Source organism: Oreochromis aureus, linkage group 10 (genome assembly GCF_013358895.1).
Source record: "Oreochromis aureus strain Israel breed Guangdong linkage group 10, ZZ_aureus, whole genome shotgun sequence".
In the NCBI taxonomy this organism is placed as follows: domain Eukaryota; kingdom Metazoa; phylum Chordata; class Actinopteri; order Cichliformes; family Cichlidae; genus Oreochromis; species Oreochromis aureus.
In genome coordinates this window covers 7,006,102-7,030,542 of record NC_052951.1, presented here as the reverse complement: position 1 = coordinate 7,030,542, position 24,441 = coordinate 7,006,102, and the positions used below count along the sequence as shown (strand labels likewise).

Here is a 24,441-nt window from a genome sequence, read left to right as displayed (position 1 = left end):
CCAGCATCAGCAGCAGAACTGGGAGATTAGTCAGGGTTGAGGAAAAAATTTAATGCAGCAATCTACAGAGACATCCTTGATGACGACCTCTTTCAAAGTGCTCTGGCTTTTGAAATGTGGCGAAGGTTTATCTTCAACAGGATAATAACCCTAAGCACACAGCCAAGATAACAAGTGTGGTAACAAGAAGGAGTGGCTTTGGGACCAATCTGTGAATGTCTTTGAGTGGCCCAGCCAGAGCCCAAACCAACCTGATGGAGCTTGAAAGGTTCTGCAAAAAATGGGAGAATCTGCCCTAAAACAGGTGTGCCAAGCTTGTAGCATCATACTCAAAAGGACTTGAATGCTGCCAAAGGTGCGTCAACAAAATACTGATCAAAGGCTGTGGATACTTATGTAAGCAAAAATGTTTTACTTTGTCATTATGGTATTTTGTGTGGAATTTTGTGGTTAAAAATGAATTTAATCCATTTTGGAATAAGGGTCTAACTTGACAAAATGTGGAAGAGGTTAACCACTGTGAATACTTTCCGGATGATGTAGTTTGCAGCTGATGTCACATATCTGATGATACAGTAATTTGTCAACCAGCCTACTGAATAAAAATAATAGAGGGAAACTCTTCAGCTATCCTTCCTATGATTACATTTTTGGAGCTTGTCTTTGACGTGAGTTCAGAGATGTAATGTATGTGAGTATTATTTACAGACTAAAGCCATCAAGCCAGTGTTATAGGAATGAATGGATCCACAGGTGACTTCCTGGAGCTGTCATGGTTCAGCCCATCCACAAGCACAAACCACAGAAATGGAAACTTCAGTTTGATTAAATGTGATGCTAACAAAGAATTGCAGTGTTATAGTAGCCATGACTGGTAGTTATATAGCGCCTTTCTAATCATTCAAAGCACTTTTTACTACACGTCTCATTCCCCCAATCACACAGAAATTCATACAGTGGGTTTATCTATGCCTAAGAACTTTATAGCATCCACACATACATTGCCATGGATGCATCAGGGCATGTGGACTCAGGAGTCAAGAGAACGATGCACTGACCTTCCTATAGGTAGATGACCCGCTGAGGCATATCATTTCTCTCATTAAAATAAAGCAACTACAGACCAACTTTTTGCATTTCATATACCTCCAACAGCTTTCTGTCTAACACAGGCTAATTTGGCTAATAGTGACCATAGTGATGTTTTCTGCTTAAATGTATGAATGTTTATTTATAGTGAGCATCAGCATCAGCTTCCTTACAATATAAACAGTAACTTGATCTGAAAGACATTATGTGCAGATAGCCTCAAGCCAAGTCCTGACGTCTCAATCTTCTCTCAGAATGGATAACAAGTGTGACCCTTCGACTGATTAAAGGGCCATACCTCAGCTTCGGTTTGCAACAATCTAATAATCTAATAGATTATACTATACTTAGTTTCTAAGGTGGCTCTGAACACAGTGTAGGATGAGCAGAGATAATTCAACTACAGTAACAAACACATTGTCTTAGAGATAAATATAACAGAGTATTTGGCCTGAGAATTATGAGGTTTTACAGAATCAAAATAAAGCAGTGATAGTGCATCCAGTAGCAATTTATATCTCTCTACACAAGTGGATTTCTTTAACATGACATTTTTCATAAGAAACACTCATATTCACTATTATACTGAATTACATATATTCTGTAATGTATTTAAATTAGAGGAACGGGATCTTATAATATTCTCAAAATTCCAAGAATATCACAAAGTAAGTTTTGCATTTTTTATGCAAATAAAAAGAAAACATCCAAGAGATTTAGCTCTTTTTTATGAGGAAGGTATATGAGCAAAATGTATTCTTTTAAGACATTTGTAAAATTTATGGAAAATACTAGCCAAAAATGTCCTCCTGATAAAACTGAAAAGAATTAGAAACCGCTTCACAAGGAAGTACCCACTACCCTACTGCAGACTTTAATCAGTATGAATGGAAAATGGTTATGATCTGAAATTGTATGCTTAATGAAAAATACTGCTAAATTTAGCACCAGTGTGGAATTTGACAAACTTTTAGCAAGCCAGCTCTAGAATAGGCTTGGTACATTTGTTGTGGTGTTTTACAACTTTTTACCATTACACGTTAAAGGTGATGGTGGTGATTATTTAATGGAATATGTCATTCCCAACTATTTGTTTATGTAGCTACTTCAAATCTGTCAAAGTATTTAAAATGACATTTGTATTTTCAGCTACAGTAGGTACCTCTAGGATCAGATCTTCTAGTCATACTAGAATAAAAGAGGATGGCAACCCTACTTACATCTAAGATGAAAAAAAAATCAGCAGTTGCCTGATTATTTCATTGAATTATTTTTTAATTTGGCAACCATCTGGAAGTAGTTGCAGTGGCCAATTGGTTTTCCCAGAGGTTGAATGTGCAACAACCTCAACCTGTGGGCAGCCACTTTTGATTGCACTGACTGAACAGAAGTACAGTTTGTAGAGGCCTCTATTCACACACATTCTGGACAGAGGTCATGACCTGTCTGAGAGACAAATATTGGTCAAAGACAGTAGCCGTATGTGTGCATGTGCAACTTGGACAAGTGAATAACATACACATCTATCAAAAAACAAACAAACAACAACAAAAACAATACTGAGGTGGCGCTTACTTTTCACCAAAAAATCTCCTCCAGAAGTCAGCAGCATCAGCTTTGGTAATCCTGAACGTGTCTCCTTGGAACTGTCCACCAGGGAAGATTGCTTTGATTTCTGCCAGCATATGACTGAAGATCAGAGACAGCTTGGTCAGGTTCCTCCTGCAGAGGCCAGAAAACAGGAAATAGTTTATGTAAAATTATAGCCTCACATGTTTGACAGACACCATATGGAAACTATTTGACCTGTACAAATATACTGTACATGTTCCTGACTTCTGATTTGTTGGTAATAGCCGGTCAAATCAGACATTTCAAACACTCTCTTAGACCAACATATGCTAGAACAGAGTTTATAGATTATTTAATGTTGGATTTCCTTTAAAAATGTTAACTATAATATGAACTACATGAGCACATTAGAAAACAAACTGGCTTAAATAACGACTACAGAAGGATCTCTGTGCTATATCACACAACATATCACATATATCACACACTAGATAAAACTGAACTTAAAAAAATAGACATATTACAACACTTAAGGATGTGTGGGCGTAGGATGTGTGAACACATTTTTCTCATAATGATCTGATAATGATAAATGTGACAAATGCAGAGCCAGTATCAAGTTTTATTTTGCACAGTTATTTATGCAGCCTAAAATCCGATAGCATATTGCCACTTGTTCTCTGAGTGGCACAGTACAAAAAGGGTGATAATGTTAGTGCTTTGTAAAAGGAAAGTAAATTTGTTCTTATTCACAAAAACTAACCAGTGTAGACAGGTACATTTCCTTCTTTTGAAAGCCAAAACCAGACAATCGTAAATGTGACATAGAAAGATTCATCAGTCAAATAAACCACTGACTTGTTGATCCAGAAGACCCTCTATGGAATGGATTCATGTCATTTGTTTTTGAATTACTGCATATGGACACTATCTACACATTGCAGCAAGTTTTTACACTTCCCAGGATGACTTAGAGCAAAGAAAACCTATTTGTGAGAAGCCGCTTCTTCAACAGAAAGATTGCATGCTGTCACTTTGTTGCCTGCTACTGTTACTTCCTATTAGAACCTGGTTAAAACCAACAGATGGCATAGCTATACTTTCAACTTTCAAATGGTCATAACCTCAAATGTCAATCAGAGAAAATTCTATTTATTTGAACAATTATATTTGACATTATATTCCACCTTTGCTATGAGGAAGGGCAAAAATGAAAAAATAAAGAACATCTCGTAACTTCCCAAACACTATCAAAAGAGAGGTGCTTTACAAATGTAGCTTTACATGTGATTTTTTTCCCATCAGATGAGTTTAATATTGTTGTCTTGTACAATTCGCCATCACACACATATTATTTTATGATCAACTACTCAAATGCAGAAAAACAATATTCTGTGGTGACTATAATATGAAATGGTTGACAAAAATTGAAAATGGCATGTCAAAATTTAATTTCAAACAAATAATCAAAGGACTTAAAAGAGTCACTAAAACAGTAGAACCCTAATTGATGTCACATTTACTAATAAAATAGGTCAGATGACAAAAACATAATCTATTAACTGTAATGTAAACACAACATGCAAATATTAATTGGAATCCCCTTATAGAAATAGATAACCACGATTTGTGTTGTAATTGCATGACTACTTTAAAGTGGACATAAAACACTACACATATTGAGGCTCTTTTAATCTAATTGATATCATTTTAATTGATGCCCACTGATGGTAAATGATGGTAAACTGCCGTTATGTTATTCAGCCATGTGGTGCATCATGTTCAGAAATGCTACAAATCAGTTATGCACAACGTGCATCATTCATACACTGCATCACACTTTTTGGATGTTAATTTGTCATATTTAACACCAGCTTAGTGTTTTTCTTCATTGTCTGTTTGGAGTATAAAATGTAAGTTTAACTTGATATCTGAGTGTCTCTTAGTCTCCTATACTAGCTAGTTAGTCTAGTTTTTTGGGTTTTTTGCCTTGTTTAGTTGACTAAGAAATCAGTCACCAGGAACAGTTAAACGTCAATCAGAGCTGTAGTCATTTTGATAAATTATACTATAATTTTACAATTATTCATAACATTTTTCAACTTTTGCTTTATTTCTGATTTAATTTTGGAATGTTTGCCCATCTACTGTCTTTCTCCATTTCCTTGGAAATGGAATAAAGTATTTGGGTAATATCAGGTTAAAGTGGGAAAAGTGAGCATCAGTATTCTGCGGTAGTGTTCCACTTCAGTTGGTCTGCATGTGTATGAGCATATGAGTGTGCTTGTGTGTATGCCTGCACTGAAAAAGAGTAATTTCATGCTTCTCTGGTTACCATTAAGCCTCTAATCAACCAAGGGCCAACCAAAATAACTTTTCATTGGGATGCAAAGAAAAAGACCACACATGCTTGTGGGGGAGGGATCTGTTCTTAAGTACCCCCAAACAAACAGAAAAAGCAGCATGTATTCTGCGCTACATAATGTATTTGGAGACTTTTTTGAATGTAAATTTTCTCCCTGCTTACAGCATCACCCCACTTTAATGCTCAGTTCAAAGTGCAAGATAGATATATGGTCAGTCTCTCATGTGTCCTTGCCATGATCTGTGCTATCAGTCTGGTTGTGTAATCTGCCTCATCTGACAAGCTGCCCATGAAAGGCAGCCTATTCATTAGGGCTAGTTTATTCAGCGTGTCTAGGGTAGCATGGCCAGAAACTGCTGGCTGACTTATGTAATTTTTTGATTGTTCTGTTATGAGCAACACATAAATGAAATCATACTAAACAGCTTTTCAACATGTTAATTAAAAAGATCAATTTCAGATTCCCCATAAATAAAATAAAGCAAAGTCACAAATTTGCTTACACAGTTGGTATCACACTGCTGTGCTGACACCTGCACTCCAGCTGCTCAACTGCTCACTATCTCAATTTCTACTGGCTTCCTGCCATCTGAACAATTTGTCTCTGTCACAAACGGCTTCCTCTAGCTCACTGTGACATTGTAGACTTACTTTAAATGTCAGGGTCACTATAACAGAAGTCTCTAAATAATAAATGAATTGTTCATTAACAGTAATATGGTAGGGACCATACAGTTGTGCTGTATTCAATATTCAGTCTTGAGCATTTACTTTAATCCTGGATAAATGTATTACCATTTCTCCAACATCATGTACTGGTATTCAAAAGCTTCATTTGAATCATTTTTAGGCTCTTATGAATGATGATAAAAGCTATTATTATCAATTCATTAATGTAACATTTCCTATCATACTGGGAACAGTATTCTATCAAAAGGGTGATGTAAGGAAGATGTTTCTAGATTTATTAATAAAAAGCATTCTCTTTTCTGCAATTAAGGGTTGTCTATGGTTGATGATAACTATGATTATAAAGTCTGGATGTTAAAGGGTAGAGCGATCAACTGGAAAAAAGTGGGCTGGCACTGTAGGGCCAATGCTGGGTTTGACAGCACACTTCTGGGGAGGGGTTTCCTCGACCATGTCCTTCATGCTGTCCCCCGGCTGCATCCGTTCAGTAGTGACCCCCAGTCAATACCAGTCACTACGGTGTCCCCTGGTCGCATCCGTTCGGTAGTGATCCCCAGTCAATACCAGTCACTACGGTGTCCCCCAGTCAGTGTTGGGCAAGTTACTTTGAAAAAGTAATTCATTATAGTTACTAGTTCTTCAAAAAAGTAACTGAGTTAGTAACTGAGTTACAAGATTCTAAAAGTAATTAATTACTTGAAAAGTAACTATTGCGTTACTTTAAAAAAAAAAGGTTTAACCCTCTGGGGTCCAGGGTATAATTGGCCATTTTTAACTACTTTTGATTTTCCCTCTACATTTCACCTTTAAAAACTATTTACTTTGCCTTGTTTGGTATCATTCTTTTCAGCACAACCTCACGTGTCTGAATTTACAGTTATGTTGAGAAATGATCTTAAATCAGACAAAAAACATAAAATCCAAGTAGAAAAAGTTATATTTTTTACTGTAACAACCACAAACATGTTTAAAGAATCATATTTCATAACTTTAAATGCAAATATAAATTGTCAATTTTAAAATCATGGTAAAAAATGGTAAATGGCCTGTATTTGTATAGCGCTTTACTAGTCCCTAAGGACCCCAAAGCGCTTTACACATCCAGTCATCCACCCATTCACGCACACATTCACACACTGGTGATGGCAAGCTACGTTGTAGCCACAGCCACCCTGGGGCGCACTGACAGAGGCGAGGCTGCCGGACACTGGTGCCACCGGGCCCTCTGACCACCACCAGTAGGCAACGGGTGAAGTGTCTTGCCCAAGGACACAACGACCGAGACTGTCCAAGCCAGGGCTTGAACCGGCAATCTTCCGATTGCAAGGCGAGCTCCCAACTCTTGAGCCATGATCGCACTCATGTGCACAAGTTTTGCAAACAACAAAGTTATTTGCAGCCATTTACCTTTTACCCCCTTTTTTAAATAACCATTTCAAACTATTTACATAACAATCAGGTGTTCTGCATTAAATAAGATGCCACACAAATTATTTGTGCCACTCCAAAAATTTCTGTCCACTATAAAGGAGAATATCACAGCCTGATACCTGCAGGTCTGACAGCAGGTCAAGTTTTCTAACTGGAGACAGCAGTCACCTCATTGTTCTGACACACATCACAAAACTATCCACAACACTACACACTAACTACACAAGACAACACATTAACTACACAGTCCAAACACGCTAAACGTCACAAATCTCTCTCTCTCTCTCTCCCTCTCTCTCTCTCGCCGTCACTCCTAAAACTTCCCCGTCTTCCTAAACAACCAAATGTCATGTTGCCATATTATTTTTGATTGGTGGACATGGTGCATTTTTCCACCAACACGAAAGGGGTGTTTTTTGTTTTGTTTTTTATTTTTTGGGTCATAAGCAGAGAGTGCTTGCTAGCTCTGTCCTTAGACAGTAAACGTGATGAAACTATTCAGGAAAAAACACGCGTATATATTGTTTATCATGACTCTGTTTTTACGTGGCCTATCAACACAATTTAAAAACTGGCATATATCACCTTGTTGGTTTGTCATCTTGATGGGGTCATGTGATTGGCTTACCACGACTACTTTATTCTTCCTCAGTCAAACAGCAGCAATCATGCGATTGTTTTGCCCCTTAGCTCCAGGTGTTGTGCCAAAAAGTGATCGTCTGCTAGAAAGTGATTGCCGCCCGCGGGAGCGCGCGCAGCTGCTTAAAGCTGTAGCGCCCAGATTACTTACAGCTACTTCCGTGCAACTGATATAAGATGCGGTAAGCTGAAGACAGCTTCAACCGTCTGTTTGTTGAAAAATAGTAACTCAACCGCACCGCATTTTCTTGTTAGTAATGGTAACGGTGTTGTAACGATAATAATAGTAATTAGTTAGATTACTCATTTCTGAAAAAAGTAAAGCCGTTATTCCCATCACTGCCCCCAGTCGCATCCGTTTGGTAGTGATCCTATTCAATACCAGTCACTACATTGTCCCCCGATCGCATCCGTTCGGCAGTGACCCCTAGTCAATACCAGTCACTAGCAGGCGTTGGTGTGGTTGAAAGCTTTGAAGATGCTGCAGTTTAAAGCTTGTCTGCCACAGCCCCTGTCTCTCGGTGCACCTCAATGCTCATAGCTGAGTGTCCGGCAGGGTCCGTAGTGTTAGAAGAAAAATTAGGGGAATGGCTATAGCTCATAAAGTCTAAGAAGTTTGGAAAGAAAAGCGTCTGGACTTCTTTAAGTTTCCTTGAAGATGTTTCACCTCAAGGAAACTTAAAGAAGTCCAGATGCTTTTCTTTCTAAGCTCCTTAGACCACAATGAGCTGAATGACTGCGAACCTTCACAGACATATAGCTCATGAAGCAGAACTGGATGTAGCTCAGGAGGTAGAGCTAATTCACAATTTGAAGGTTGGTGGTTCAATCCCTGGTTTCCAAAGTATCCTTGTGCAAGTTGCTCTCCAATTCACTGGAGTGTGAATGTATATGACTGTTAGGCCAGCACATAGTGCCTGTGTGAATGAAGCACGGTGTATAAAGCACTTTGAGTGCTCCAGTAGAGTAGAAAGGCACCATTTAGGAACCAGTCCATTTCCCATTTACAGCTGGGGGATGTGGACTGGTTCTTAAATGGGCCCTTTGGACCCGAATGACTCAATCCAAGCTTTGATCCAACAGTGGAGGGGCTGTTCTTTTTCCTTCATGTGTGTTTGTGGGGTGGGGGCATAATACTGCAGGTCAAAGCACATTGATATAAACCCTTAGTCAGAAGGCAGTGAGTAAACCTCTCAAAATAACTTTCCAGTCCTTTGTATGTATGCACTCTCATAAACACACAAACATTTATGCTGAGACTTATTCCTACCCAGGTTCTACTTTGTGGAAGCTTACTCAGGCTCAGACCTTCCATGGGAACGTATGACATCATCAGTTCAAATGACTGCTCACGATGACACATCAACAAGCGTAATAAAAATCCTTCTGCAGAAGTACATTCCAGATCAAGCCTATACATGTTAGTTGCAGAAATACAGTACTGTGCAAAAGGTTTTAGGCAGGTAAGAAAAAATGCTGTAAACAAAGAATGCATTCAGAAATATAAATAATGATTGTTTATTTTTATCAATTTACAAAATGCAAAGTGAGCGAACAAAAGAAAAGTTTAAATCAAATCAATATTTGGTGTTACTGCCTTTTGCCTTCAAACCAGCATCAATTCTTATAGTACACTTGCACAAAGTCAGGGATTTTGTGCGATTATAGTCAGGTGTATGATCAACTACTTCGCAACCAATTACACCACACAGGTGCTAACGATCATCAATGTCACATGTAGATTGAAACACAGCCATGAACTGAAACAGAAACAGCTGTGTAGGAGGCTTAAAACTGGGTGAGCAACAGCCAAACTCTGCTACCAAGGTGAGGTTGTGAAAGACAGTTACATGTCATGGCAAGATTGAGCACAGCAACAAGGCACAAGGTAGTTATACTGCATCAGCAAGGTCTCTCCCAGACAAAGATTTCAAAGCAGACTGGGGTTTCAAGATGTGCTGTTCAAGCTCTTTTGAAGAAGCACAAAGAAACGGGCAACGTAAAGGATCATAGACGCAAGTGGTCGGCCAAGGAAACTTACTGCAGCAGTGCTTATTACCCTTTGAAATCAGAAGATGTCCAGCAGTGCCATCAGCTCAGAACTGGCAGAAACCAGTGGGAAATCCCATCTAATGTCTGGAGAAGTCTGGCCAGAGGTGGTCTTCGTGTAAGAGTTGCAGCCAAAAAGCCATGCCTCTGACGTAGAAACAAGGCCAAGTGACTCAAGTATGCACGAAAACATAGGAACGGGGGGTGCAGAAAAATGGCAGTAGGTGCTCTGGACTGATGAGTCAATATTTGGCTGTAACAGAAGGCAATTTGTTTGTTGAAGGGCTGGAGAACGGTGCAATAATGAGTGTCTGCAGGCAACGGTGAAGCATGGTGGAGGTTCCTTGAACGTTTGGGGCTGCATTTCTGCAAATGGAGTTGGAGATTTGGTCATGATTAATGGTGTTCTCAATGCTGAGAAATACAGGCAGATATTTTTCCATCATGCAATACCATCAGGGAAGTGTATGATTGGCCCCAAATTTATTCTGCAGCAGGACAATGACCCCAAACATACAATCGAAGTCATTGTGTGGATGCTTAAGGCATCCACACTATTCAGTTCCTGTTTCTCTTTATTCTTTATTGTGTGGATGCTTTAAGGCATCCACACTATTGAGTTACTGTTTCTCTTTATTGTGTGGATGCTTTAGGCATCCACACTATTGAGTTCCTGTTTCTCTTTATTCTTTATACTTTATTCTTCAAGTTGCTTTTTTTCTTATGTTTTTTGGACTTTAACTACTTCCACAATTTTTGTGCTATTTTCGCCGTTCAAATTTTAAAATATTCTGCTATTTCAGGAGATGGGTGCTATGACTTTTGGTATTTTATGCCATTATACTTTTTAAAATATTAAGCTTTTTATGCAATTTTTTGTCCCATTGAAATGAATGGAAAACCTCCAAAATTCTGCTAAAACTTGCTTGTTTTTGAAACTTAACTACTTTTTCCTACTTTCACGTAGAACAACCATTCAAACTTTAAAATGTTCACAAATTATTGGGCTATTCATGTATGATTCAGCTTTTTCATATCTGTTACCATTTTCATCTTATCCCTCTTAAAGTTTTGAGTTGCAAAATTGTGATTTTTCAGAAAATACATGCGTTGTTATGGTTGCTATGCACTTGGCTTCCAGTGTGCCACTGTAGGTTTCGCAGTCTTCTCTTCATGTCCGAACAACTTCTTGCTACTTGCTCAATTTTCACTCAACTTCCACAAATTATACATCAAAACGTAGGTATTTTTGCTGGCTTTCAGAAAATGTCACCATCATTGTTGTGAGATTTATAGAATTTTGGCAAATCTCCTCAGAGCAACACAAAGTCAGATAACTCTCCATAGAAAGTCAATGGAGAGTTTGTTCAAAATCATCGCTTGATTTCTGTAATGAGAGGCATATTCGAATCGTCATATCTCCTTAACGAAGTGAAGTTAAAACATGAGGCTTGTCCCCGTATATCTTCAGACACTCCTGACGCTCACAATTCAAGAATTTCTTTCTCACCTATTACTGTTCTGAAATGAGTTAGACTTGTTTGAGGGTAGGAAATTTGTCCTTCGCTCAGATTTCTTCAGATTTCAAACTCTGGAAATGAACAACTTTTTTCTCTCGTCATATCTTTTTGATGGATTTCCACAGAGACCTGAAAATTTCCATGACTGTTCACCAAAGCCTGCTGTCTCTTAAAGAATGATATCGATACTCCAAATAGATTTAGAGTTAGAAAGCGTTGTTTGAGGGCAGGTCAAGACAGTTTTTGCTTTGCCTCTACCCAGTTATGGCGCATTACAAGTCAAATATCTTTAATAATTCATATTTTAATGATAAATTGTCAACACTTGAAGATTCCCTCATCTCTTCTGAACAAAACAGTGTAAGAATGACCATTCTAGCCCCTGCGGTTAGGAAATTATGGTCATTTGTTTGAGGGGAGTCCTCACTATGAGAAATAGACTGCAAAAATCCTGTGTCTCTCTGTGCTGCGTGCACCTGTTTTGGCAGGAAAAAGTACACAGCCTCTCTGATTGGTGGATTCAAATTCAGCAGCTCCCAGGCTGCTTGACTGAGCTAGAAACTTGCTTCTCTCTCCCTGTGTGTGTGTGTGTGTGTGTGTGTGTGTGTGTGTGTGTGTGTGTGTGTGTGTGTGTGACAGAGAGAGAGAGAGAAAGCCTTTTAATGGGATGATCTCATTGTAAGATTCAAATTCAATATATTTAGACTGGTTGACTGAATTGGATCTTGTGTGTGTGTCTCTCTGTGCATGTGTGTTTCCATATGTGTCCATATTTGTGACTGTGCGGTTGTAATAGTTTTTTTATATTTGAGGGACCCTTAGCATGTTCAGCATTTTTTCAACTGTCCATTTTGCTTTTCCAATTTTTCTGTTTAAGTTATTACTATTGTAATACTATTGTCATACTATTTCTGCTATTTTACAAGATTTGTGCTAAATATAGTATTTCTGCCAAATATAGTATTTCTGATTAATTATAGTTTTTCTACCAGATCATAGTACAGTATTTTTGCTTTTTATAGGATATTTATATTGCTTAATATAGTATTTCTGCTTTTTATAGGATTTGTGCTTAATATAGTATTTCTGCTAAATGTAGTATTTATGCTTAATCATACTATTTCTATATATTTCTGCCAGCTCCCCAGGCAGCCAATCCTCTGTCAGGACTGAGACATTCAAATTTACATATCAGGGCCTGCATGGCTTCCCAGCCAGCCAATCATATCTGAGGTCTGCCCTTTCTTCTCTCGTCATATCTCAGCCACGGATGTACAAAGAGCAATGAAAATCACAGTCAAAGTACACCAAAGTCCGCTGATTCACCCAGTACAAGAATTATGCTTCTAGTCCACCTAGTTTTTGAGTTACACAACGTTTTGTAACTCCAAAAAACAGCATTCTTCACCTCTCACCGCGATCTAATTCTGACTGCTCATCACCCTGTTTCCCAAGGACTCACTGTCTTTCCCAGTGGCGCAGCTGGTAATGACATAGGTCTGCAACCCAAAGGCCATGGGTTCAATTACACCTTGGTCAAAATATTTTTTGCCCTACAAATTAATACACTATCACAGACCACTAATTCATATTCATCATTTATTTATTCTGCAAACTTTTATGACTTTAGCAGCTTTTCTAATATGGACCTCAGATTCTTGTTACTCCATGACACAAATACTGTTCCCTTTAGGCTCTGTGTGTGTGTGTGTGTGTGTGTGTGTGTGTGTGTGTGTGTGTGTGTGTGTGTGTGTGTGTGTGTGTGTGTGTGTGTGTGTGTGTGAGAGAGAGAGAGAGAGAGAGAGAGCGAGCGCCTTTTTATGGGATGATCTCATTGTAAGATTCAAATTCAATATATTTAGACTGGTTGACTGAATTGGATCTTGTGTGTGTCTCTCTGTGCATGTGTGTTTCCATATGTGTCCTTTTTGATGGATTTCCACAGAGACCTGAAAATTTCCATGACTGTTCACCAAAGCCTGCTGTCTCTTACGGTGAAAGAATGATATCGATACTCCAAATAGATTTAGAGTTAGAAAGCATTGTTTGAGGGCAAGTCAAGGCAGTTTTCGCTTTGCCGCTACTCAGTTATGGTGCATTACAAGTCAAATATCTTCAATAATTCATATTGTAATGATAAATCGTGAACACCTTAAGATTCCCCCATCTCTTCTGAACAAAACGGTGTAAGAATGACCGTTCTAGCCCCTACGGTTAGGAAATTATAGCCATTTGTTTGAGGGGAGTCCTCACTATGAGAAATAGACTGCAGAAATCATGTCTCTGTGCTGCGTGTGTGTAAAAACAGATGCACCTGTTTTGGCGGGAAAAAGTACACAGCCTCTTTGATTGGTGGATTCAAATTGAGCAGCTCCCAGGCTGCTTGACTGACCTAGAAACTTGCTTTTCTCTCCCCGTGTGTGTGTGTGTGTGTGTGTGTAACAGAGAGAGAGAGAAAGAGAGGGCGAGAGAGAGTTTTTATGGGAGCATCTTATTGTATGATTTAAATTCAATATATTTAGACTGCTTGACTGAATTTGATCCTGTGTGTCTCTCTGTGCATGTGTGTTTCCATATGTGTCCATATTTGTGATTGTGTGACTGTTATACTTTTCTTTGCTGATTTTTTTTTTTTCATTTAACAATTACATTTGAGGGACCCTTAGCATGTTCAGCATTTTTTCAGGTGTTCATTTTGCTTTTCCAATTTTTCTATTTAAGTTATTACTATTGTGCTAAATACAGCATTTGTGCTAAATCATACTTTTTCTGCTATTTTATAAGATTTGTGCTAAATACAGCATTTGTGCTAAATCATACTATTTCTGCTATTTCATAGGATTTGTACTTAATATAGTATTTCTGCTTAATTATAGTATTTCTGCCGTTTTATAGTATTTGTGCTAAAACATAGAAAAAGCACACAGCCTCTCTGATTGGTGGATTCAAATTGAGAAGCTCACAGCTGTTTGACTGACCTAGAAACATGCTGTTAACAGCCCCTGTTCACTTGGTGATGCTGCTGCTGTGTGTGTGTGTGCGTGTGTGTGTGTGTGTGTAAGAGAGAGAGAGAGAGAGAGAGAAAGAAGACCCTTTTTAGGGCAGCATCTCATTGTTGGATAAAAATTTAATATATTCAGACTGGTTGACTGGCATAGACCCTGTGTGTGTGTCTCTCTCTGTACATTTGTGTATCCATATTTGATTTCCTGTGTATTTGGTGATTTGTGTATCCATATTTGATTTTGTGTATATCTGTTGGCTGTTCGTATTTGTTTTTTTTCTAAATGTATTTTTATTTTATTTTTTCACAGGTGAACAAAAATTAGTTTTGAGCGAACTTAACCATGTTCCTTTTTATTCAGCTTGTCATTTTACCTTTCCAATATTTTCACTTAAGTTATTACTATTCTGCTCAATCATAGTATCTGTTCTAAATCATTGTTATTAAGCTATATTGTAGGATTTCTGTTAAATCATAGTATTTCTACTATATTATATTTTTCTTTCTAAATATAGCATTTCTGCTATAGAATAGTATTTCTACTATGTTATAATATTTGTGCTAAACTGGAGTATTTTTGCTAATACATAGTATTTATATAAAATTATAATATTCATAGTATATTACAGTGTCTCTGGTAAATCACAGCATTTCAGCTATGTTGTACTGTTTTTCTAAATCATAGTATTTCTGTAATGTTTAAGAATGTTTGGCTAAATATATTCTTTCTGTTATCTTATACTGTTTCTCCTAAATTCTTGTAATTTGGAGAAGTTATCGTGTTTCTGGTAAGTTACAATATTTCTGCTAGGTTCTGCTCTGCTATTGTATTTCTGCCAAGTATTATGTTTCCTCTAAGATATTACAGTTCTGCTAAGTTACTACATTTTAGCAAAGTTCCTTTGCTTCTGCAAAGTTTTTACAATTTCTGCAACTTTTCAGCTTTTTCTGCTAGTTTCAGCAGACAGCTTCAGCTTTACAGCATCCACACTGCATTTTCGCAGGAAATGCAAATTTTTCTAGTTAAGAACTATCTTCAGCGTAAAGAAGAACAAGAAGCACTGGAAGTGATAGTATGGCCCCCACAGAGCCTAAATCTCAACATCATCGAATGTGTCTGAGAGACATGAAGAGACAAAAGGATGTGAGGAAGCCTACATCCACAGAAGATCTGTGGTTAGTTCTCCAAGATTTCTGGAACAACCTGCCAGCCGAGTTCCTTCAAAAACTGTGTGCAACTGTACCTAGAAGAAGGCAAAGGGTGGGCACACCAAATATTGATTTGATTTAGATTTCCCTTTTGTTCATTCACTGCATTTTGTTGATTGATGAAAATAAATGATTAACACTTCCATTTCTGAAAGCATTCTTTGTTTACAGCATTTTTTCACACCTGCCTATAACCTTCGCACAGTACTGTAAAAGTATGCCCATTCTCATGAACAAATTAAAAGAAATAACTGATACAGTGAATATTAAATTAAACAAAGAAAAATGGACTATGCTTTTCTTTTCCGTCTATACTTTTCATTCTCTCTTATCTTTTCCCTCAACCCTCAACTAGCCACAGAAGATAACTGCCCCATGCTAAGCCTATTTTTGCAGAGATCACTTCTCTTCCTATTGAATAAAATCTTTTCTTGGCAGAGTTTGCCGAGTGGTCATATGCTAAAAATATAAACAGTCCCTGCTAATGCTCTTTCGAGATTTTAATAATCTTAACACCTTAACTATCCTGGTATAAAATGTCACAGAAATATAAGCTACATAAAAAAATGCATATGACAGTACAAAATTATGTGGTGTAGTATGTGAACTATCAAATGAGGATCACAAAAGAAAAAAAATTGTTTCAGCATAAGTTGAAGCAACCTTCAGCAAGATCAAGAAAAAAACTTTTTTAGCAGAGCTAATTTACTGCAACTTTGATTTACAGCTCAGTTTTAGCAAATGACATTTCATACAATAAATCTATCATTTGCAGCACTGAATTATGAAAACCACTCATGTTTGTCAGTGTCATTTTACGCTGTTTGATGGGCTCTTTTCTGAAAAGGGTTTACTCAAATGACATCATCTGCTTTGGGCATTAACTGTCAATGGGCAGGACAAATAGAGAGAGTTATCACCAAAGTGCTATGGTGTCAAAGATTTGTACTAGAAAGTAAAACATTGAAAAAGAAGAGGTTAACTTGCTCAATTATATAAAACAGCCATGAGTCTGTTTCTAAAGAGAGGCTCAAATTTAATACAAAAGAGACAAAGTGCTTCTCCAGTTTAAGTTGTAAATATAATGTAATGTCAGGTTAAAACACAATTACTCAAACAGACATGAGCAAAGACACACAGCCACCCTTTCTCTCAGTCTTTTGTAGGTGGAAAGAGAGCCTCTTGCCTGTATGTTTAAGAGTCCACTTTCTCACAATATGAATAGAAGGATGAATAGAATAAAAATAAATAGAATAGAATAAACTCGGACTATATATTTGCAACTACATATTTTTTCACACTGTTCTAGCTAGGGTCTATTTAAAACACTGTATGCTGGTGAAATTGAGTTTCTTATGTTAAAAGAGTCATTGCTAGACAGCAAAAAAGGATGCATGTAATTTTGAAACTGTTTACCATTCTCTCAATGTGTCTGCAGAACATCCACTTGAGAACATTGAGAAGAGTTGATGAATAATGCCCCTATCATTTTCCAGTTTCACATCTTGAACATCTATGTATACTATGTGTGAAAATATTTTGAAAAATATTTGCTGATATATAAATATCAGGATATACTTTCTCCCTAATAATCACTGGTATAGGTTCCAAAATTCAACTATGGGAGAAACTGCTGGAACACTTCTCACTTAGTCTGGTTTAACAGGCATCCTACAACATTTGCATACAATGTAAAAGCTCAACCTCATGTTGTAACAGCAAAAACAATTTGATAAAAACGGAAATCAATTTGATTAACACAGAAATCAAACCCTGCAACTGGTTCAACTGTTCTTTTAGACTTCATTGAAGCAGAAGGAATCATCACGAACCCACACACACCGCATGACTCTTTGCTTTATGCAAATGAAAACAGCTATGTTAAAAGTCTAGAAATACTGACTCATGCAACATCATGTAACTACCAAGAATGTACTAAATAGCTAAATAATTTGTCAGGTGATTCAGATTTGACATTTATAAATCTGAATCACATGTGAAATATATTACAGTCTTGTTTCTATGGTTTCTTCTTTACCATATTGCAACAGCAACATATAGTGTTTACTGTAAACACTGTGTTTTACTGCAATAAATTAAGCCTATACAATCGGAGGCAATAAGAGAATAAAAGTAAGAAAAAAAGAAAGAAAGCGTTTCACACATACAGATCAAAAAGGGTGCTGGATGCTTCTTCAGCTGAGATAAAAAGGAAATATATGAAGCGGATGTAAAGTGTGTGGGGATTTTCCCTCTGAAGCTCTGCACATAGCTATCAGAAAGGGCTCTTGAGAATTACTGGAGCCTTACACATTTAAATTACCTATTGCAAAAACAGTTTTTAAATGGCAGAAATCATTTACTTTTTAGGCCTGTTGACTCATAGCAAGAAGTTTCTGGAATTGAATACACCATCTGGCTGGGCCTTCTGTATATGTTACATGACAGGTTTGCATTTAAAAAAAATCTGAATTTCATATCAAATTTTTGCAATGCACAAGATGTGTAGTGGCATTTATCCTTAGATAGTTTGGGAAGAAAGACAGTCGAAGGGCTGTCTGGACATCAGTAAAAAAAATAAAGTAAAAAAATCAGTTAAAAACAAATAAAATATATGTGTGTTTATTTCTATTAAGCTTCAATATAGACAGCAGAGTACCGTGAAGTAGTTTGCCTTCAAAACAGATGAAATTGCAGCAGAGACTCTCTGCATAGTTACTTTTTGGATTATATGACTACTTTGCAACTTGGACCATGGAAAGAATGCGAAGTGTTCTTCCTGTAACTCTGCAATGGGTAAAGTTCTCACAGAGAATCATCTTCATAATCATCATTGCTGCTATCACAGTATTTCAGCTGTCTCACCAGCCATGTACAGTTACAAATATCTATCATCATGATGTGGCTGAGATTAAAAAAAAAAACAACTTAAAGTTGTCAAGATCATTCCAACATATTTTTCAGATGAATCAACCTGCAACTTAATATTGAGCGTTAAGACAAAGAGCAGGAGTTGCTGTGTTGAAGTACTTATGGAAACTTTTGACTTTCACAGTTGTAATTGCAAGTGTGACACATATGAGTTGGTTGTAGGAGGCTGGAAAGCTGAGCTACTAAGATTTTAAGAAAATGTTATTTAAATAACATTTAAAGGTGAATGGTAAGACAGGTAGTCATGTTGTCTCTGTGACTATGGTTATCGTGAGTAAAACAAAAAAAGAGCACAGTCTTGTACAGTATTCAAAAAGGAAACTGACATCTGAGGGCATCAAGGAGCATCTACTGTGCATATCTAGCCCAAATGTACACAAATACATATAGATTTGGAATTAAGTGGCCAGAACAGAGTGTACCTCCAAAAAGCTTGTAATTTTTAAATCTAAAACAAAACTGTTAATTATTATTGTTCCTATTCTGTCTGAGAGACATCATAGGATAGCTACTTCTCTCAAACCAGCAGCTTCCAGAGAAAACCAAGAAAACCTGTGTTAAAACACAAAAGCCAGGAAATATCCCGTCGTCATACCTGTCCTGTGACTGCTCCTCGTACATCCTCTCTCTTCCCTCTTTGAAGAGCCGGATAGCTCGTTTGGACTTCTTCATAAGGCTATCAATGTAGATGTTAAAGTAATCATTCTCACTAAGCTGTATGATCATCTGGTTCTCTTCATATTTGCCTAGTATGACCCGCAGGTGTTGGTAGGCATCAGGTAAAATATCCAGGATGTATGGTGGACTGTTTTTCAGTTGGAGTCTGGGATTTTGGCAGAGCCGCACCTGTTGCAAAGGAGTTCATCAATAAATTAAATATCAATGTTTTCTCAATGAACATCAAATTTTCTCCTGCCACTCTACCTCGGCCAGTTTGCCAGCATGAGAGGAACAACAGGAACAATATTATGCCTATATTAGTTCCATTATGTAACTCATAAGTATGTATATGACCGATTTTGTAGGTCTTTTGTAAGTAAAGGTAGTTCTAAAGGTTCTATTGAGATGAAATTCTCGCCAGATGTCGGTAAACCCATCCAACCCACATATGCAAAGAAATCAAACCACAGATGTCTCTTAATTAAGTTGTGTGTAATAATGATAAACGACACAGGGAAAAAGTATTGAACACATGAAGAAAGAGAGGTGCAAAAAGGCATGGAAAGTCTGACACCAGCTGAACTCTATCAGTAATTAGAAAGGAATCCTGCCAATTAATGCAAATTGATATCAACTGCTTCAGCTGTTTTATGGACAGAATTTCTAGGTGTAGCTAAGTAAGGGACAGTTTCCACTTGAGTGGTCTCCATTCATCTCTGCTTTTTGCAGATGATGTGGTTCTGTTGGCTTCATCATTTGGTGGCTTCCAGCTTGCACTGGAGTGTAAAGAGAATCAGTGCCTCCAATTCTGAGGCGATGGTCCTCAGTCGGAAAACGGTGGAGTGCCCACTCCAGGTCCGGGAAGAATTGCTGCCCCGACTGGAGGAGTTAAAGTATCTCAGGGTCTTGTTCACGAGTGAGTGAGAGGAGAATGGGAAAGCAACAGGTGGATTGGTACTGTGGCTGCAGTGATGCCATCATGGTGAAAAGGGAGCTGAGCGTGAAAATTGAGCTCTTGATTTAGTGGTCGATCTACAGTTAGAAGTTAGAGAACTTCACCAATGGTCACAAGCTCTAGGTGGTAACTAAAAAAACAAGATTGCGCACTCAACCAGCAGAAATGAACTTTCTCTGAAGGGTGGCTGGCCTCTCCCTTAGTGATAGGGTGAGGAGATAGACAATCCGGGAGAAGCTGAGAGTAGAGCATCTAGGCCCTGGAGCAGAAACAAGGACACGCTAGAGAGATTATATCTCTCAACTGCCTTAAAGTTCCCCCAGACAAGCTAGAGGAGGTGGCTCTAGGGAGAGGGATATCTGGGCTTCTCTGCTTAGGCTGCTGACCACACGGATAAGCGGAAGAAATTGGATGGATGGATGGATAGATTGGTTCAGTCCCAACTGATGCCCTATTAAAAACTGTCTCATTACCAAGATATTTCTTCTTGTGATGGGTAAACCACTGAGTGCTCTCAAGACCTATGGAACTTTATTGTTGCAAGAAACACAATGATGCCATTGTTTACAGAAGAATTTCTAAACTATTGAAGGTTCCAGTGAGCACTGTTTGGGCTATAATTCAGAGGAGTGAAAACAACTATTAGAAGAGTTGTCCAAGAGCCAAGGACCATTTGTGGAGAGGTAGAGAAAGACTTTGAATCAGCAGGTACAAGTGTTTTAAAGAAGATATTAAGTAATACTCTCAATTACCATGGCCTGTATGGATGCTCGTGATCCAAGACTCCATTGCTGAAGAAAAAGCATTTGAAGCATCTGTGGTCAGATGGGACCAAAATTGAACTTCTTGGATAACATAATATATACCATGTTTGGATGTAAAAAGGCACTGCATATCAATTTAGAAACACCATAACAGTAAACAGTAAAGTTTGGCGGTGGGAACATCATGCTGTGGGGTTGTTTTTCAGCACATGCATTGGCAATACTTTTGCCCTGTCTCATTTCTCATTCTCACCTAACTTTATGAAGATTTATGGTTTGATTTCTTTGCACGGATGGATTGGATGGGTTGTTACTGATATCTGGTAAGAATTTCATGTAGGTATCATTTTTAGAAATCTATCTATGATGGATGAAACAAATGCTTAAATAAATTTAATAAACCACTAGAAAACATGAAAGGTGCATAGCCATTAACTCCATCTCTCCATGTTAATATACGACAAAAAGTACTTTCTGATTTGGCGCTGTATAAATAAAAAAAATTGAATTGAATTGAACTGAATTTAGAATCTGATGGCCAAGGTCATTTCTCAAGACTTACAACTTTATCCATGAGCTTCCAAGTTTTTTCCACAGTCCTCCGGTCAGCAACTGCTTGTTTGGGTGGCCCCACTGCATCCTGGATGGCATCAATGATGCCTAAAATTCGCCCCTTACTTCTGTTTGGTCCACGTCCACCAGGATATCGGCTACTGAGAGCAGTTGCCATTTCCTACAATTACACAGAATTTGCACTATCAAGACATTAATTGACATGAAAACATTTGAAAAATGTTTCTGAAAAATTTCTGATAGAAAAAAAGAATCAGCCTGATGCATTTTTTGGTTTGCGAAAACAGTTACAGTTGTTATTTTTTCATTAATATGCTTTCAGACGATGAGAGAATACGCACAGCCTATATAAGATGTTTATTATACCGAGCTTCTTCTTAGGTTTTTTTCCCCCCCACACCTCTCCTTGGTCCTGGACTTGACAGTTAAACCCCTGCAATATAGGTTTTAGCGTCTTTCCTGATGAGTGTATGTCACTAGATTTGCACGTTATTTTTACACATCCAGAACTTTAACTGCAAAACTAAGCTGCACAAAATGCTTATTATATTCCGTCCTCTTCCTTTGTGGTTTGATTAAGGATCAAGTTTTTACTTCGTGTGCAGTGATCTTGTCATATGTTAACTCATTCGTTTTTCTGGTTTTCATGAACTACCTGTTATGAACGTAAGCTACCATATAACCACTGTTTCCGGGAGGCTGATTTTTCGTTTTAAGCGACTGTGACTGAGGTCACACAAGATTCTTACACTTATATAGACGGATGTTGGAGGGGGAACAAAGTCCTAACTTACCAAATCACAAGGGAATATCTGCTGGGATCCCTACTGAATTCGGTCCACATCCAAAACAAAAACAAGGACTATCCCAGAGTCCAATGCTGAAAAAAAATGGGCATGAAAAGTATCCAGCCTATATAGTTCTGTTATTTCACTATAAATCCTCAAAATTTATAATTGTCAAATAAGAGCAACTCCCTGGGAGCAGCCGGAGGAACTGTATAATCGCGAGGCACAATACGTTTTGTACGGCAAAACAGGTGTGAAGTTAAATACTCTAAATTATACTTCCAGTGGAACATTTCAAAATAAAGTGACGATTGATGAAATCATTTACATCTAGATTTTCGGCTCCGTGGTCAGCTTGTATTCGATTTTGTTATTAATTAAAATTAACACCCAACAATCATGCTCTTTTAATAGCACCAGTGGTACAAAGATGACGGCCAACGACAAGATTAATTTAAGGTGACAATGTCATCACTGTGTGTGGTAATCAAAGATAGGACTGTTAGCGATTTTTTAAAAATAATTTTGTCGACTTCTTTCCTTTTATTTTTGGTCAATATAAGAATTAGACACTGTAGCCCATATTATTAACACTCAAAATAATAGATCACAGAACTGTATCTCTTGATTAATTTATGATTATCGTTTCAAGTGGCAACATGGTTAATCAGGATGCAGTCTTAAGAAAAACTAAAATAGTGCATAGCATAGCCCTCGACCTCCCAGGCCCATCTCAGAACTATGAAGACTCTATTCCTTTATAAATACTGCAAAATTTGAATTATCCTACATTAAACACAAGATATGTATCTCCCAGCACAAATGTGTTTTGTTTAACTTTTGCCTTTTTTTTAATTGTCCTTTTGCTTTCGGTTGGTGGCTACATTCATCTTTTCATTGGGCTTTATTTTTGCGTCACACAAACGCAACTCATAGCGTAAAGTCTGTGCTTTTATTTTAGAGGTACAGTAATGTAAGTTCCTGCATCATTCTAGCCTTGTTCTGGAATCTTGCTACAACTACAACGTGACATAAGGGCCGCTCCCACTCCTTTCAGTCGGAACGAGCAGTGTTATACCGGAAGTGACAAGAGTGCTTGGGTGTGACAAGTGTGCGTCCTCCATAAACGTGTTATTGAAGTTGTGTAGTAGTGATTACAGCATTTACACATAGCTCCGCTGTGATTTGTTAGATCTTGATGGCTGATGTTCTTCCTGATACAACCACCGAGGACGTTGTCTTTATTCTGATGATCGAACCACGGATCTTCCCAGCAAACAAGGAAACCATCTGCAGCCCCCCAACCCCCCACACACCCACACACTCAGTTCCCCGACGGTTGCGTCGTGTAGGGAAGTTCTCTGGATGTTAGAGGATCGGTTGCTGTTGTTAAAAATGACAGTTCGGAGATCGTTTTGCGAGCATTAATCTGACCTTCAAATTTATTGTTAAGGCGACGGACCTCACCGTTCGGATTAATGCTGTCCTCGGTGTCCTACGAGGACAGCGCTACTATTCTTTCACCGCCACAGTCCTCGGGAGAGTTCCAGCTGGCGCTGCTTCCGGGAAGTTGTGTTAACCGGTCTTACCAACGTAAAAAGACTATTACACGCTTATAAATTTTAACAATGTTTAATTAACAATGTCATATATTGGCAGCAACTGGCAGGTCTGCCCGGGAGAAGCAAATCGCACCAACTCTAACTGCTATCCCTTCTTCCTTATTCACTGCCTATGCCAATCCTTTTAATTATTAATATTACAAATAGCATCTGTCAGCAAGCATAACACAGGGGAACTCTTATGCAAAAATAAAATGCAATAAATGTGAGATTGATGATTACAGCACAAATTTTATCTTGATTTTGACAAGTGCAATCTGTATACTGTCTTAAACTGAATAAGGGTAAGTCTTGCACATGAGGATGAGGTATGAATTCTGTCAACTACTTTCAGATCAGATCAGAGAGACTTTATTTATCCCCAAGGGGCAATTAAGAGACAACAGAGCAACATGACGTTAAAGGACAGGGCATAAACAGACAATAAAAATGAGATAAAAAATACTTAGAATATACAGTATATACACAGTTTTAAAATTAGAGAGACTAAATAAGTGAATAAATAACTATAAGTGACTAAGAGTGAATAAAGTGTCGGCAGTATAAAAAAGAGTATAAAGAAGTTTATGTTTATGGGTGT

The 24,441-nt window shown here is 37.8% G+C and overlaps 1 protein-coding gene across 6 annotated transcripts in view; it reads right to left on the bottom strand.

The window, feature by feature from the left end:
• The window catches only part of cblb (Cbl proto-oncogene B, E3 ubiquitin protein ligase), a 99,287-nt gene extending 76,814 nt beyond the window's left edge, over positions 1-22,473 (bottom strand). For all 6 annotated transcript variants that reach the window (XM_039618391.1, XM_039618393.1, XM_039618395.1 and 3 more), the window contains exons 1-4: positions 22,246-22,473; positions 21,441-21,611; positions 19,095-19,345; positions 2,665-2,811 (exon numbers count right to left, since the gene is read on the bottom strand). In XM_039618391.1, coding sequence (XP_039474325.1) covers positions 2,665-2,811; positions 19,095-19,345; positions 21,441-21,608 — 566 coding nt within the window. In that variant the 5' untranslated portion in view covers positions 21,609-21,611; positions 22,246-22,473. The remainder of the gene's footprint in view (positions 1-2,664; positions 2,812-19,094; positions 19,346-21,440; positions 21,612-22,245) is intronic.
• Positions 22,474-24,441: the final 1,968 nt, after the last annotated feature.